This window comes from Oreochromis aureus, linkage group 14 (genome assembly GCF_013358895.1).
Source record: "Oreochromis aureus strain Israel breed Guangdong linkage group 14, ZZ_aureus, whole genome shotgun sequence".
In the NCBI taxonomy this organism is placed as follows: Eukaryota; Metazoa; Chordata; class Actinopteri; order Cichliformes; family Cichlidae; genus Oreochromis; species Oreochromis aureus.
In genome coordinates, this window is record NC_052955.1 from 5,635,413 (window position 1) to 5,651,992 (window position 16,580).

General features: G+C 43.1%; 1 protein-coding gene across 1 annotated transcript in view; it reads right to left on the bottom strand.

The window, feature by feature from the left end:
• Nucleotides 1-4,203: 4,203 nt before the first annotated feature.
• LOC116320337 (spectrin beta chain, non-erythrocytic 4) overlaps nt 4,204-16,580 on the bottom strand; it is an 88,975-nt gene continuing 76,598 nt past the window's right edge. The window contains exons 34-43 of the mRNA XM_039598268.1: nt 15,264-15,508; nt 14,892-15,030; nt 14,141-14,225; nt 13,821-14,017; nt 12,673-13,691; nt 12,479-12,539; nt 12,059-12,315; nt 7,424-7,594; nt 6,507-6,549; nt 4,204-6,363 (exon numbers count right to left, since the gene is read on the bottom strand). Of these exons, the coding sequence (XP_039454202.1) occupies nt 6,022-6,363; nt 6,507-6,549; nt 7,424-7,594; nt 12,059-12,315; nt 12,479-12,539; nt 12,673-13,691; nt 13,821-14,017; nt 14,141-14,225; nt 14,892-15,030; nt 15,264-15,508 (2,559 nt within the window). The 3' untranslated portion in view covers nt 4,204-6,021. The remainder of the gene's footprint in view (nt 6,364-6,506; nt 6,550-7,423; nt 7,595-12,058; nt 12,316-12,478; nt 12,540-12,672; nt 13,692-13,820; nt 14,018-14,140; nt 14,226-14,891; nt 15,031-15,263; nt 15,509-16,580) is intronic.

Here is a 16,580-nt window from a genome sequence, read left to right on the forward strand (position 1 = left end):
CTATGTCATTCATGCAACCTCTTTGTCCTGATCTGTTTGTGTGCAGGAGGTGTACATCACTTTCATCTAGGCTTGTGGCACAAATAAACAGTCACACTTCAAGACAGACTCAGACTCAAAGATTCAACATAGCAAAAGACAAGGGGCGGTTTTCCCAGTGTCACCATGGATAAATTATTTTCATGTCTGTTTTTACAGAAAATACTTCTGAGCAAATAGATTTGTACATTTCCAGGCTGCAGGTTGCAGACAGGCATACAGAGAGACAGGCAGGCTGAGGGCAGACAGACAGTGGTGCTCGGGGGCTCCTGGGAGGGGACACGCTGTGGCAGCAGATCAGCTAAAACACCAATTTATATTCAGTATTTATTATTTTTTAATCTTTGGCTGGTGACAAAAATGTCACCACATTAATGAGGTGGTCAACAGCACCAAACTAAAGCATAATATTATTCATGACGTGATGATAAAAGTGATCATTTCTAATGAGTATCCCTAAAGAACATAAATAAATTCAACCTCTCGTCCCACCTGAACATCCACTGAACTTAGCAGCCCTGATTGTCCCCGTTTGTGTCTGAGAAAATAACATTTCACTTCAGTGTACGAGCCCTTTTAATGTCTGCGAGTTTTCTTATGACTTTCTATTCAGGCAGTGTGTGTGCACGAGGTGCAATTTTTCACCGCTCCTGACGTGGAAACAGAAACATGTGCGGTAATATCCAGTGTTTTCCTATCAGAGGCAACATATCAGGATCAACAGTGAAACTAGTGGAGATTTTCACCCTTAAAACAATTAATTGTTTGGTCAGTAAAAGACGAGCAAATATGTAATCCTCACCATTGTTACTCTGACAAACTTTCATATATTCAGTTAATCCTGTAATAAAAATATTTAAGAAATTTGAGCAAAAGCATGATGGTAGTTTTTGGTTGTATAGAGAATTAGACCTAAAGTTATAACAGGGCAGTGCAGTGAAGCTAAAGAAAGAAAGAAAGGCGTGTCCAGGTTGGGTAACAAACAGATTATATAAAAGATGGACAAAGCTTTAAACCTGCATTCTTGCTGATGGCCAGCAGAGGGCGACTCCTGTGGTTATAAAAACAGGTGGAGTTGTATGGAAAATGTCCCTCAACTCGACTACTCTGTGATCTCACTTTCCCGATTAGATTATGGGCTCAATCACTATTTTTTTTTTCACTTTTATTTAACACAACAAGATGCCTTTTTAATTTTTTGTGAATTATGAATTATTAAAGTCACAAAGGGGGACCAATCCGAGTATGTCCAGTGTCTCTTGGTTTCACAGTCAGATCCACACCCCTTCTGTGACGTCTGGTTTCAAACAGCTAAAATAGCAAAGGTTGAAAATATCTTCAAGCTTCAAATCAGAACTTCACTCACCAGTGGCCAAGTCCATCTGTTATATACAGTCTATTTAATAAATACATAGCACAGAGTGTTGTGTGTCGCTAAATATTAGCTTCTGAAAGCATGAAAACAGGACTTCTCCTTCCAGGTTTAATTTTTGCAGTAATGTCACTGAACTTGTGTTTCAATATTAATTACAGTCAGTGCTGTCAAAAGTATAACAAAAGTAGTGTTTGTTTAAAGTTTGTTTATGTTGGTGGTTCGCAAATAGAGTTTTCTATAAAAGGCCAGCTCTGCTGAGAAGGTTCGAGGACCACTCACCGATACGACGAGCTGATTATTAAGCAGTTTGTTCAGTTAAAGGTTTTAGCTTTTGCATAAACATCCACGAGCTGTACATGAACTTTGAAGATCAAAGTGAATTTCATGCCCTTCTCAAAGCCAAACTGCATGTGCCTGAACCTGAAAAGGTCATTCATAATACTTTAAACTTCTCATTTTGGTAACTTTTAACTTGTCCGGGTCTGACGTCCCTCTGATGGATCCCCAACACCAGTGAACACCAGCCCTCAGCCCTACAACAGGCCAGCGTCCCTAGTGCAAAGAAAAGGTTGCATAAAGTTCCATTGCTACCACGGACATCATCCTCACCATCATCGGCAACATTAATCCCTGAACACACCGCTCTACAATCCTCATAGATATTACTGCATACTACTGAGTGGTTTTGGTGTACAAGATGCAACATGTCAAAGTCTGACGTGTCTGAATGGCATCAGAGAATCTGCACCAGTGCTTCCCCCCGCTTAAAAAAAACAGTGCGTTTCATTTTTCGGGGCTTTTTTGGCCCCTGATCGCGTGAACAGGAGGAAACACTGATCCAACATTAAACATTTTCAACATCAATGATCTACATTCATTTCCAGGCAGAAAAGAAAACACTTTCAATACATTAACAACAAACCAAAAGGTATTTTTATTCATCACTTCGTGTCTGCTGACAGAATGAGGCTGATGTGAGCACAACAGACAGACGGGCAGGGTATCGGCACACACGCCCAAACCGTCGAGCGTTCATCTGTGCCGACGTTTACCTTTCACATATTATCTAAATGTTTCTGCTCTCCAAAGTGTAAAGTTATTTGACTTTGTTATTGGTTCAGCTGTACCCTGCGCGATCTGTTCTGTGTGTATCAGCAGAAACAAATCATGGAGGTTTATTATGATGCTGGCTTCATAATCAGTCAGCCAGCCTGCTCGGTGTCACTTTAAACATGAAACTCTTTTAACTCTTGCTGTGTTTGTTGTGTCTGACATGCATGCAAATGACTGCACTCATGTGGCATTCTCATGAAATAAATTACAAGTTCTTAAGACGTATTTTATGAGAAACAGAAACGAGGTCTGTAGGTCAGGAGGGAATTTAAAATCCAGCAATGAAAAACCTAAAATAAGTAAATAAATAAATAAGACCCAACACAATCAGCTGACCGATAATCTTTAACAAGCCTTAAATATGAACTCTATCCTAGCAAATATAGACACGCGCTGGACTCTTGGGCTTTACAGCCATCTTACAAATAAATATGTAAATGTTTTCTTGTAAAATATTACTGAAATTATGTGAAGTCCTTCATGTTTGAGTTGAAAAATAACCTGCTCTTTAATTTAAAAAATGTTAAGTATTGGAGTGATGTGTCTTTGATGAGCTGGCAGACTCTGTGACATGCAGCAGAAAGGTGAGCGAGCAGGTAAAAACCATGGGCAGACGGTGTTTTGTTAGCTGAGGTCTTGAAAATTAAAAACACCAAAAGGCCGCATTCGAAGCTCTGTGAAGCAGCTGTGCACTGACCAAAAAATGAAATCAAAAAGAGAAAACACCTTTAATAAGACGACCTGTTAAGCTCATTTTCAGCTCCATAGTTTTACTCTTGGACTCTAACAGCGTAGCTTTGCATGATTTACATTTATACCGAGCCCCGGTGGAGCCCTTTAGTTTATCTTCTGTCTGAAACAAGCTGTTGTAGCTCTTCTCCCTAAAAGGCCACGCTCTCTTTAGTCCTGATTTCTTTTGAATGGCTGCCGCTGGCAAACAGAAGAAGATAAACAAGCATTATCTCAATGGCTGAACACAAATGCTTGTGTTTTCTGTTCTCCAGTGTGGCTTCAGAGATTTTTTTAATTTTCTCTTGCATCATTTCCAGTTTAGAAGTCATAGTTTGATTTGTTTTAGGCCACAGGTGTGGGTTAAAACGCACCACATATCCTGAAACTGTGCATACAGCATCAGGGAGCATCAGGAGCTAATGCTCCAAGAAACTAACTTGGACGTGTGCCCTACGAATGAGGCCTTTCTACTTTATCTAGCTTTCTGTTTCACATGCAGTACAGGAGCTGCAAATAATTAACAAATAAAAATTAAATAATAATTATGCAAATGCATTTCAGCTGAACTTTAACTGAAAGCATCCGAAACACGAGAGCTGGAATGAGTTTTCATACAGCAACAGTGACAATAACGTACTTTAAAAGAATTTTAAATGCAATCTGGCCCGCATGCATCTAACAGGGCAGGAAATTAATGCCACTATCCACCGCTGGTGCTTCACAAAGCTGCCTTTACCAGATAAACCAAACCGTGACGATTCTCATTTCCTGCTGTTTATGGCTTCGTGGTGCGTTTACATGAAATGAAACATATACTTATAACGAGGATGCCAAACTGCAAAGACGAGCTTCTTTAGGCGAGTGATTTCTCTCCAAGAAAAGCATGCAATCTCTCACTTATGAAATACTTTGTCAGTGCTGTGTCAGCTCATTGATCGCTTCAATCTTTTCCATCTGATGACCTTTAAGACTCGTTTATAACCTCTAACATTTTCAGCCTGATGGGTTTTATGTGTGCGTGCGAAGATGTAAGTCTATCTTTGTGAGTGAGGACATATTTCCAGGTCCTGACTTTGAAAGATGCTCTGAAAGGTTTATTTGAAGGGTCAGAATCAGGGTTAAATTAAGGGGTGAGGGAATGTAGCATCACAAAGATAGAAGTACAAATGTGTGCGTGGGGCGTGTGTAGACGTGTGAATGGGACGTATTGTATCCGGAAGACTGAGGCGGCATCTGAGGGGACGAACGTACCGACGAGTGTGAAGCACAAGGTGAGCACACACCAACACAAATAACCTGAGAGCTATGGAGACCCTGGGAGCGGAGAGCAGCAGCACACACACAAAAACAAGATTTTGTTTTAAACTCTGTATAAAAACAAATTTGTATGTGTAATAAATCAAAGAGAATATCCAGTAGTTTGATGTTGTAAGAGAATAAAAGAGTAGATGAGGCCTGTTTTCATCCCTGAAGGCCTCATTCATTAAAAACATGCAGATTTTGTGCTTATGACCAAACCATGAAAAACTGATCTAGATGGTAAAACAAGCAGATGACAATGAATGGTATCATTATATTAGAAATATCAAAAATAAAGAATTTTTTCCTATTTTATTCATTAATTTAAGCGGACCTCTTAAACTTAAACCACCACCTGTTTAAGGCCAATGATCATATTAGGAATACCCACCTGCCCCATGTTTAATATGAGCATCTATCTACCACTGTAAAAGTCTATATATGACAGAATATAAATAAAACTACAAGAGGTCCACTTTTAAAATCATTTTAATGAATGAGGCCCCTGGGAACAAGACTTTTTATCTCTTCTGATCACCGACTGCTCACTAGAAAATCTATAATGCTAAAATAAAATCCTACCAAGGGAAGGGAAACTGCTCTGTATGCCCTGGGATCTTGATTTGATACATTTCTTCTTATTTTTTGTGTGCGTAACAAAGTACCGAAGACAGACGTCTACTCTTCTCTTCTCTTAAACAGAGTCAGCACAAACCTGGAGATCAGTGCTGACTCATCCAGGGCAAGTGCACGCATGTGTTTACAGTGCAGTTTGTTATTTAAGTAAAACCATTTTAATTTCCACATGTTTTCATGGCCAGACCTCCAGACAGATGGGATACAGTGGAGAAAGTAAAAGAAGGTCTGTAAAACATTTTGGCATAATTTCATTCTGTTTGTATTTCCAAGGAGTACTAAGACATAGTGTAGGATGTCTCGACTTACAGACAGATATATACAGTAAATAGGACACACAGACGAGAAATACATACAGACAGAGCTCGTCTCATAGAAAAAACAAACATGGAACAGTATGAGCTACGTTTTATCGCTCTACCAGCCGTCAGCCTAACAGCCTTCCCGTTAAACGTGATGCGCGTCCCGTCTCTCTCTCGCGGCGACGCTGCCCGGGGCTCCGCAGCACAAAACGCCACCCTGCACTCAGGCAGTTCTCCGAAACAGCCACCAGGGGGCGTCGGTGACTCTGTGCGTTCTCACAGAGACACAGAAGAGAGAGAGATAGAGGGGGAGAGCGAGAGAGGTGTCTCCTGCTCCAAATCAAATCCGTCCCGTCCGTCCTATGAGTGAGCCCGGGTCAATCCTTCGATTTCCATCCAAACACGACTGCTCTGTTGACAGTGTTGGAGGCGAAGAAGAGGAGGGGGGCGTTCGCAACCAGTTCATGGCCCCGCCTCCCAGCCAGAGTTCATACTGTGAGCTTCAATCCCAGCTCCCGTCCAAGCTCATTTTTTCTTACTGGACTTTTCTGATCGTTTTGCGTCCGACTTCCCAGCTCGTTCTGACCTCTCCGACCGTTCGCCCCTCTCCCTCTCCTTCTCTTTATCCCTTTCCCTCTCCTTCTCCTTCTCTCTATCCCGTTCCTTCTCCTTCTCAGCCCGCTCAATTCGGTCACCCCGGTCCGAACGCTCGCCGCCGCGCTCTGACCTGTTGTCCACCTTGCTCCCGTCGCGGCGCGTGCCCTCGTCGGTGGATGAGGTAGTTGGTTGGGGATGACCCCATTTGGCAATCTCCTCGTGCTCTGAAATACTGGTGGTGATATTATTCACCCACGTTTTGAGGTCTTCCTGCGATGGGAGAGAGGGGTACACAGATGTCAGCTGGCCGGTTCAGTTGTAAACAAGAATGTTTTTAAGGTTTTCATTGATGTGCAGATGCGCAGCTGCTTTCACTATTCTGAGGCGTGCTGGAAACAGAAAAAATGTCTCACCTCATCTTTTGCATGAAACAAAAACTCGCTGCCATCCTTCGTTCTGCAAAGAGAGAAGAAGAGTTTAACTCAGCCTTTAAAGGGAAAGCCTTAAAGCAGTGGTTCCCAAACTGTGGGGTGGGCCCCATCTGTGAGGCACAGAACGACAGTGTTTATGCCCGGAGAAAAGAGGAAAAGTGCGAGTAATGCTCTGACTTTTACTTAACTAAAATTCAACTCAGATAAATTTGGAAATCCCTGTCTGTGTAGCTTAGACTACTTCAAGTTCTTCAAGATTTGGGAAGATCTTTCACCCTCACCCTATCATATGTTCTATTTTTAGATTTCTATTTTAGTAAAATATCTTTCTGTAATTATTATAAGTTGTCAGACACTTTAGGGCATTTGCCTTTTTAATTTCAGGCATGGAGTAAACAGCCTTCTGATCTCAGTCACCTTCAACCAGCTGCTTCTTAAACACGACTCTCAGCTGTGGTTTAACTACGCTTCTAACATCTAGTTATCGTCTGTAAACAAGTTCCATCGAGGGAGCTCATCCCATCGGGAATCCTTAGCTGACCAATCAGCATGCATTAGCAGGATGCTAACGATTCATGGCCAAAAAAATGGAAGAAAGTGTTGTTTCATTTCAGTTTGGAAAGATTCTAAGTGTCATATTTTTGAAAACTAAAAGAAAATGTGATCTTTTTTTGTCTAGAAGCAGGTTTTTAGCTATTAGAATACCAGAATTATGTACAATGGGTTTACTAGATCAAATCTGGGTTTGTCGTTATGACCAAATAAATTACTCACACTATTTATTTTTACAATGTGCCCAGGCCCTAAAGAGTGAAAACACACTAACGACTTTAGTTTTTCCTGGGTTAGCATGAAAGTGCCTGTCTGCAGTACATGTGAGCGTGAAAACAGCCGATTACTTGAGCGTGAAGACGTTCTTCTTCTTCTTGTAGCCATTGGTGACGTCGCAGTGGCAGTGGGAGAGGTTGAGCAGCGGCTCGTTGTTGTAGGGCGTGGTGGTGTTCTTGGCGTCCTTGTAGAAACCCAGTTCCCCTTTATTCAGCACGCAGTACAGGTTGACCCATGATCTGCTGTGGTGGGGGGAGGCGGGAGAGGAAGGGAGGGGAAGAAGAGGAGGGAAAGGTGGGAGGGAAAGAGGAGCATGGGGAAGGAGGGTTGGGGGAGGATAGGAGGAGTCAGGAAGAGCTGCAGAATCACAGTCGCTACGCTAACACCTCACTCACCTGACCAGAGCAGACAGGTAGGTAGGCGGGATGAAGCAGCCCCAAGAAGGGAAGAGGAAACACACTGCTGAACAAACACAGACGGACGGACAGACAGACGGAGGAGGTGGGGGGATGGAGGGATGGGGAGGAAGGCTACGTACAGCTTGTGTGCACCTGTGTGCGAGGCTTACATGTGACTTACCTTGGAGGAGACAAGAGGAGCAGCCAGCAGCACCGAGGAAGAGAGGAGGAAAAGAGACAGAGGAGCTTGGTTAAAATGTCATTTTGGCAACAACACGGCTTAAAATCCAAACATGCTCGTTTTCCCTCTGTGAGCGTGTTTACATGCACACAGCATTCCAGTTAATAGCTGACATCGGCAGTACTGTGCACAAGTTTCAGGAACTTTACGTTTATATTTTTATTTTCAGTCGCCCAGACACACAGAGTCCTTAAGGGCAACTTTCAGCCACAAGAAGAACAAGGAGTTCTGCAGCAGATGGTGTGGCCCTCACATGAAGCCAGTGTGAGATTACATAAAGAGACAGCCAGGCTCCGCAGATGATCTGTGGCAAATCTCCACAGAAAGTACCTTAAAAAGAAGTTTAATTTTTGTTTACTTCACTTTGTATTATTTCATTTTAAACATTCTCCTTTTACTTTTAGCAACTAAAACATATGCACAGTACTGCCAGTATTATTCAGAGCAAGTTTCTGTGTGCAGCTTAATATCCTGATTTCAAATTCAGTAGATACGCGAGGAAAACAAAACCCAATGGTGCAAGTGATAAGTGATGTCTGAAATGCTCACAACAACCATTAAAAGTTCAACGTTGAAATGTTTTTCTATTGTTGGCTCTGTGTGATGGCGGGGAGTGCAGACATCCCCGACATGGTCATCTCCAACCACATCCAGAGCTTTGCTTTGCAAGGCAGAAGAAAAATGGCTTAAAGGAGCGTTAGACTAAAGAGAGAATAAGGAAGAGCCAAAACTGTTGGGAAGAGTTGGAAATGAGCGCAACAGGTTCCCTTTAAAAACACTTGAGCAAAAAAATGTTTCTTAAATCTCTGTTCCTTGTTGTGGGTGTTTTTATGTATTTTTCTAGTTTACAGTAGCAGATATTACTTTTCTCTTCCTCTATATTATGAACAGGACACCTCGAAAAGAAGTTTAAACTTTTTCAGAAGACATTTAAAAAATAAAGAAACTTGAATGACAGTGAATGGACCGACAGCTGTAACCTAAATTTAATGTGAAGCACAGATGTGGAACTAGTAATAGCCAAGTTTGTTGTCCACCTTTCACAGGCACCATATCCTAACACAGTACCAGAATATTAATGTGCACATCAACTTACTTAGTGTCTCATCGCGTAGAGATGTAACAGAGACAGGTTGAATCTCAGTCCTTCCCTAAATGCATCCTCGCTTTCTTTCTCGGCATCAACAGCAAAGAACGAGGAGCAGTTTGGAGATTCACACTTGTCCGGATTTAAGCCATTCGACATTGTGCTTTACCTTGCCATGTACATAACAGGGCATGTACATACGACACACTCATCCATTGCCTCGAGTAGGTGCGTGAGCAGGACTCATCCACAGCTGGGAGGGGATGAGCTTTTAGCTGTGCAAGGTCAGCCCAGCCCCCAGGGGGCAGTGCAGAGAGAGACTTTCTTGCTGGTGTCTCTCTAGAAGAAGCAGGGTGGTCATCAGTGGAGGGCAGGCTTTGTGCATAAGTGTGTGTGTTTGACCAGCAGCTCCATCCCACAGCATTCCTCAGCCAGTCAGTCAGTCTGCTGTGTTTTATTCTGTGGGCTCGCGTTAGATCAGGAGGCATCGTAAGCGTCATGCATGAAGTTTTCACATGCGGTGGGAATCCTGCAGGCCTCTGATCTAATAAAGTGCTCTAATTACATCCTAATAATCAGCACTGACATACATAATATATTCAGAGGCTGACATAAGATTTCCCTATTGTGTCACCAGCATCACTTTTACATTTACATTAGAGAATCCTTTTCCTGCTTCATGCACTCATCACTGATTTTCTTACTCTTCAGTACAAATTAACAACTGGAGGACTGGGCGATATCTCAGTATTTGCTACGAAAAAAGATCTTTGTAGCAGAAAAGTGCAGTAAGCCTTCAGGTCCTTCACTACATGTACAGACTTATCAGTATAAAATGTAGTTCTGAACCATGTCGGACATGGTCAGCAGCAAAATGTAAAAGAGCCAAAGTTAGTTTGTATGGTATATTCAGTGTTGGGGAGTAACGGAATACATGTACCTGCGTTACATATTTAAAATACAAAATATGAGTAACTGTATTCAGTTACAGTTACCGTTTAAAAAGGTGGTATTCCGAATACAGTTACTTTGTTGAAATAAAGACATTACACAGCGGTCGTTTCCTGTGTTAGGCTATGCCTTCTCCATTTTTGGTAATTCCACGCCGGCGGAAACCCAAACAAAACACGCATTAAGAGGCTCTAATGCCTGGGTCTCAATCCCGCGGCCCATGTCACCTCTACTTGCGGCCGCATAATGACGTGAAGAAATGTTTTTAAAAATTATTGTTCAAAAAATTATTTAATATGAAGGCAATAGGCAAAGTGTTACAGGCATAGACCTAAAGAATGTAGCTTCATGGGCAGTGTAGCCCAGTTGTAAGTAAGCTATTAAGACTCGACTCTACACCGTGTTCGTGTTTTCCTCCGAAACAATAATTTCCATTGGAGCAGCCTTTCAACGCCTCTCTCTGTCTCTCGCTGGCAAAGTTGACTCAGACAACAAAGTAAAGCTAGTTTTTGGCTAAGAGTCCGACACGGAACCCGATGTATTAGCCAGAGGTCCCTTTACTACGGTTCGGAGCCGCGGACCTGTTTTATATACGCTGGGAATAGTTTTCTATACAAGATCGCTGCAAAAAGTGCAGCTTTACCTAATGTCCACCTACTGTTACTCATTTTATGTTAAGATTTAAAAATCTAGTTGGTATTGGTATGGCGAGTAACCTTCAGTAATAGTAATAAATCACACAGCAATAGTGCATTCATGCAGTTGTAAAAAGCATGAAAATATATTAAGTAATCCAAAGTATTCAGAATACGTTACTCTCATTGAGTAACGTAATGAAATACATTATAAAATACATTTTGGGGCATGTATTCTGTAATCTGTAGTGGAATACATTTTAAAAGTAACCTTCCCAACACTGGGTATATTTAATACATTTTCGCCACTATACTATATTTCCGACCCCAGGAAGAATAGCTGCTGTGTTGCTGCAGCTAATGGGGATCTGAATCTATTACACTAAGCTATACTTGCCTTCAGACAGATGTTTCCAACAAGGAAGTGAGACGTTACTCTTTACCTAGCTGCAATGACCAAAACAGTTATTTACCTTGCAAAACACTCGTCTACTGCTACCTAAATTAATTTGTTAGTGTAGCTGGGTGATTATTCTAAAGCTGTAGGTTGGCCCTAAACTCAAAAAGCATGGGGTAAAATCCCTGTTTTTGAGGATCTGAAAAGAGCATTTTGTTTGCATGAACTAAGAAGCTTTGATTTTTGTCACATTTTTAACCTTTAGTTAAATAACTCCTTCAGTTTTTATTTTATTTTATTTAGTTATTATTCATTGTTTGGCAACGCCAACATGACTTCTCCTCGCAGCAGGAAAACCTTAGGAGCAAGCAGAGGTTGCATGAGCGTGCTGACAGGTTAAAAAATTGATATATCGCCCAGCCCTAAACAGCTGTAATCTCCCACTGCCAGGCACAGGCAACACCACAAACTATGACTACCTCCTTCTTTCCACCACATACAAACACAAGACAGTCTAGAACTTTTTTGTGTCAGAGAAAAAGGTAAAAATTCATACTTCATCTCAATAAAAAGCTTTTACTATCCTGAGAAACTCCAAACCTCTTCTGAGTATTTTCTTGTTGAACACACGATGGAATCAACCTGTGAGCCAGTGTGTGTCATGCATCTGTTCAACATGTCCGTGTGTTAGCCTGTTAGCTCAACATGCTAAAGTCATGCCTCTGTCACCCCTGTTGAATTATTAAATGGAGGGAGCAGCAGTGTCATGAGAAAGTGGTACTTAGAGGGCTGGAAATGCTTTGTTCAAACTAATATTTAAGAATAAGTCGATGAAACAATCATTTTTTCTGCACCTCAATGACCCCTGTGGAACATAAATAGCTTTTAATTGATTAACTGGAATCCCTAAAGTTTGATACTCATGACATCACTGTCCATCCTACTTCTCTATACCTCCTATCAGGTATCAGGTATCATTATGACCCTGAACACCCACCTATTGGTGCTCTTCTTCAGGCTCTCAATGTCCAGCTTGCGGAAAAGGAAGCCCTCGTGGTGTGCCGTATGTGTCGGTGGTTGGGGGACGACCGGGCTGCTCTGGGCTGGTGCAGATCTGGACCGCCGCGTCGTCTCCCCGGGCTCTTTGGGTCGTGGCCGGCGTCGTGGTTTGGGTCTGTCCCGAGCTCGAGGCCGGTCGGGACGGGAAGACTTTTCTGGTAACCCATTAGGCAGTCGGGGCACCTCACCGCGGGCCTAAGGGTTGGGAGAGGCGATGAATTTGATTTATGGCTCAAAAGTGAAAAACTTTATTACTTATTCCAGTTTTCTCTTTTTAGGAAGTTTGGTCCAAACTTAAAATTAACCCCTAAATGCCCCCAAATATCAGAGTCTTTATTTATAAAGACTAAATCCAGACCTGCGCTGCTTCTCTTTCTTGTAGCTGCTCTACGATCTCTGCCATGGTGGACCTCTTGTCTCTGTGGAAAAAGACCTACTGTTCACATCACATTTGATTCAACTCAAAAAACAGACTACAATAACATTCACTTGTTTTCTGCCTAAATATCCACATCCAGATTAAAATGCACCGCATTACTCTCAAAGTCTCACCCTCCTGCTGAGCGTCTGTCTGATTGCTCCTTCCCTGTGTCGTGCTCACTGGATTCCTGTCTCTCCAGCCGGTGCCTGTCCCTCTCTCTCCGCCGGCCCTCGTGGCCTCCGTGACCTTCTTGTTCGCTGGAAGTTTGCCTCTCCAACGTCCGTCTCTCCCGCCTCTCAGCCTGTTCCCTCCACACCTCCTGAGGCAGCTCATCCCTGCGCGCCTGGATTAGCTGCTCGCTGGACAGCTGCCGTTCTATCCTGTGGTGATAAGTGTGTGCCTGGCCCTGAGGCTCAGCGTGGCCCAAAGGGTCAGTCCTGGATCCTCGAGGTCCTCTGGTGGGCTCGCTGTGCAGACGCTCCCGGCTCGGCTCCTGAAGCACCACCTCGGCCATCACTGCTACCTCTGCTCTCTCTGTCCCCATCATCATATCTCTCTCCCTCCCCCGCTCTCTTGCTTTCTCCAGCCGGCTGGCCACGATCAGAGGCGTCACAGCATCATCTAAGTGTTTGATTTTGGGTTGCCGGAGATACGGGGAGGATTTTGCCTCCATGTCTCTTGCCGCTTGTGCCGGATGCAGGTGACTCATCACCTTTGCTGTCTGTTCCCTTGCTGTGCTGGCACTTTCTCGCGCCTGGTTGGCTGACACTAGCATCGCCGCCGTGGCTATAGATGCAATCGAGGATGCAGCCGGGTGGCCTAGACCTGCAGCCACACCCACTACGCCTCCATCCCGGACATCCAGAGTGTGGCGGTAGCTGGAGCCGTTCATTACCGGGGTGTAGTTGGCGACTGTTGATCCCAGGCGCCGAGCCGCAGATGACGGAGAAGGTGTCGGAGTGGCCGGCGAGGGAGATGGAGGAGAGCTGGCTTCGTTCTGTTCATAGATAGTCTGCCTCATGACGGGGGAGATTGGGAGGCGGGGGAGAGTGGATGGACTATGTGCGGCATCTTGGGGATCCAGGAAGACTTTACGACCCAGCAGGGGAGTTGGGGGCAGTTTACTTTGCTCTGCTTTTAGCTTTTCTACCTGCAGAAAGAAAACAGAACCAGAGAAGAAATTACCAGGTCTTCATCAACAATTTGAGCATGTTTGGAACGTGCTACTGATTTTGGCTAAACTGAGGACATATTTGCACAGTGAGGATGTTGATAATACCGTGGTGAGCCGCCGCAGTGAGCTGAATCGCTCTTCCCAGGTGGCAGCTGCTTTGCGGAAGGCTTCATGTCGACGAATCAGCTGTTCCACCTCATCTACGCTCCCTCCAAGCTCGTTGCTGTTGATGAATGGCTCCTGAGCAGTCAGCCACGCCTCCGCCACCACCGCCTCCTGGGCAAATTGGTGAACCTCCAACACTGCAAACAGGACAAATAAGAACATTAAAAAAAGAGAGAAAGCATCTTAAATTACTTCTAAATGCCAAATTTCTGCACATCCCTGTCTTTTTTTAAACTTTTTACACCAGTGCATCCACTCACATTGCTGCAGGACTTCCCAGTGCTTGTCCCACTTCTCAGACAGCTCACGCTCCTTAGCAATCACTTTGTCCAGCTTCTCTTTGATCTGAGACACAATTACACATCACAATTACATCATGGGCCTGTTTAGCTCTTAGGATGCTGATAAAAAATTGAAATATTACAGGAAATCCATTCCTTCTCAAACATAAAACGTATTGTTGTTATTGTTCTGTACTATTGTAAGATGACCTTGAGGGTCTTAAAGGCGCCTATAATTAAAATGTATTATTATTATTATTATATCAAACCTTGTTTCTTAAAATGGATCTCTAAAGTTTTCTGTCATGCATATACTATCACATCAGTGAACGCTTGTATTAAACATGGCCGTTGCAGTGAGATCAGTGTAATCATTAAGTGGGAAAAGCTCAGGCTTCATTTTGTTTTTCACACTTAGTTTCATTTTATAGCAGGCACATCCTTGCTCGTCAAACCTTTTGTTTGCAAGAGGCAGCCAATTAGAACATTTTTTCCTTAAAGGGGGAGGAGCTATAACAGAGCTACAGGATGAACTGAGAAGCTGCACCAAGCCCCAGTATGTAAAGCCCCTCTAGTAGAGTCTAAAACTAGCAATATGACTCTGCAGAGGCTAATCGACTCATGAGCTCACTCAACCAGAGTCTTCAAAGTTATAAGCAAACTGAGGTTTAGATAACTGTGTTTAAATTGGACTTAAAGTGACAGTCTTTATCATGTTTACTCATCTCACCTCTTCAGCTGCAGGGTTTCTAGCCGCCAGCAGGGTTTTTCCCATTTCAATACACTCCAGGATGCTCTGACTGCGAGCCTCTACTTCACTCTTAAGACTCTGGTGATAGTTCATCAGCACCTCTACTGAGGACACGTCCCTGCAGGAACCACACAGAATCTGAACTCACTGAAGACTTTCACTATGCTCACGAATGCTGACTAACACATGTTGGTATAATGAACCATAAAAAGCAAAATGATATTTCATATGTACATTTTTTAAAAAGAAAATACATGATCAGAGTTTGATCTTAAACAGTGCATGTGGTGAACAGATATTGAGGCTGCTATGCAGGGTGCCATTTGCATATGTAGAAGGTATTGCAGATACCTGGGCTTCTCTCCTGTCCCTATCTGACAGATGATCGAGTCCATCCACATGATCTGATCTCGGACCATGCCGAAGAACCTCAGCTTGTCCGTCTCTGTGGTGATCTGCACCCGACACTCTTCGCAGGACGTTAGCAGTTCTTTCCAGCACTGCATCACTTCGTGCTCACGGCACGCGATGGCTTCGGCCTTGTCGCCAGCGTACACCGTCCTCAGCTGGGCTGCACTCTCTTGCAGCTGACGCACCTGGCAGAGCGTGAAGGCAAGCTTTAGTAAACAACTGAACAAGGAAGAAACAGAATTTAAAAAATGGAAAGAGAGAGTTTATTTTCCGAGTGACGCACGAAACACAGCTGCCAAGACAGCTGTGTTTCGTCAGGGCCAAATGGTACAGGCTCTGTCACCAGAGTAGGCACAGAACATCTGTGCTTTTGCATCGTTCTTGAGTAAAATGTAGCACTGTTCCTGCTGCCCAGGTGCACGACAGAGACTAGATCAAGCAAAATTAAATGCAGAGTAAGAAGGTGGTGTTGCCATGAAAATGGCAGACTCAGACTCACAAAGAACTTAACTATCCAATGAAATAGATTTTATGTGAATTTTATTTAATTTAATCAAATTCATGCAATTTAGTTCAGTTCAGTGTTTTTTATTGGTTATAAAAATGCATTAAAGTCTATCATTTCTGGATTCTGTTTCTGATATACTGATATTCTTTACTTTTTAGGTCCACATTGGGGGTACTGCACCAATTAGGATTACCGTATATTTCGGACTATAAGGTGCACCGGATTATAAGGCGCACTGTCGATGAATGGGTCTGTTTTCATATATAAGGCACACCGGATTATAAGGCACATTAAGTGAAACAAAACAGTCAAATAAGTTAAACTTTACTCAACTCATTCTTTTCGCTTCCTCCACTTCCGTACCATTGATTCATTAATGTTGAATTCTATTGCAGCTGCTCTATTCCCATGTTGTTGCAGTATATTAATAACTAACCTCATATCATGGATGGATTATCTCAGTTGTTCTCCTGACTGAAGTTTGGTCTGTTTACAGCATCCTGCCATGCCATTGCATTTGTCCCTAACCATCTGAACGCTCACGTTAACTTTTATCCAGTGGAAAAAAGTTAGCATTCATCCTCCAGCTTCACTGTGTTTATGTTATGCTAACATAGCTGTGTCGCTAGTGATCAAGTAGCACATCATTATATACCAGCTAGTCCAACTTCAGTAACCCTACAAACATCCCTGCTGTTTAGTTTTCTGTCTTCATTTATGTTGGAAGTGATAGCAGAGCTGTACGTTTT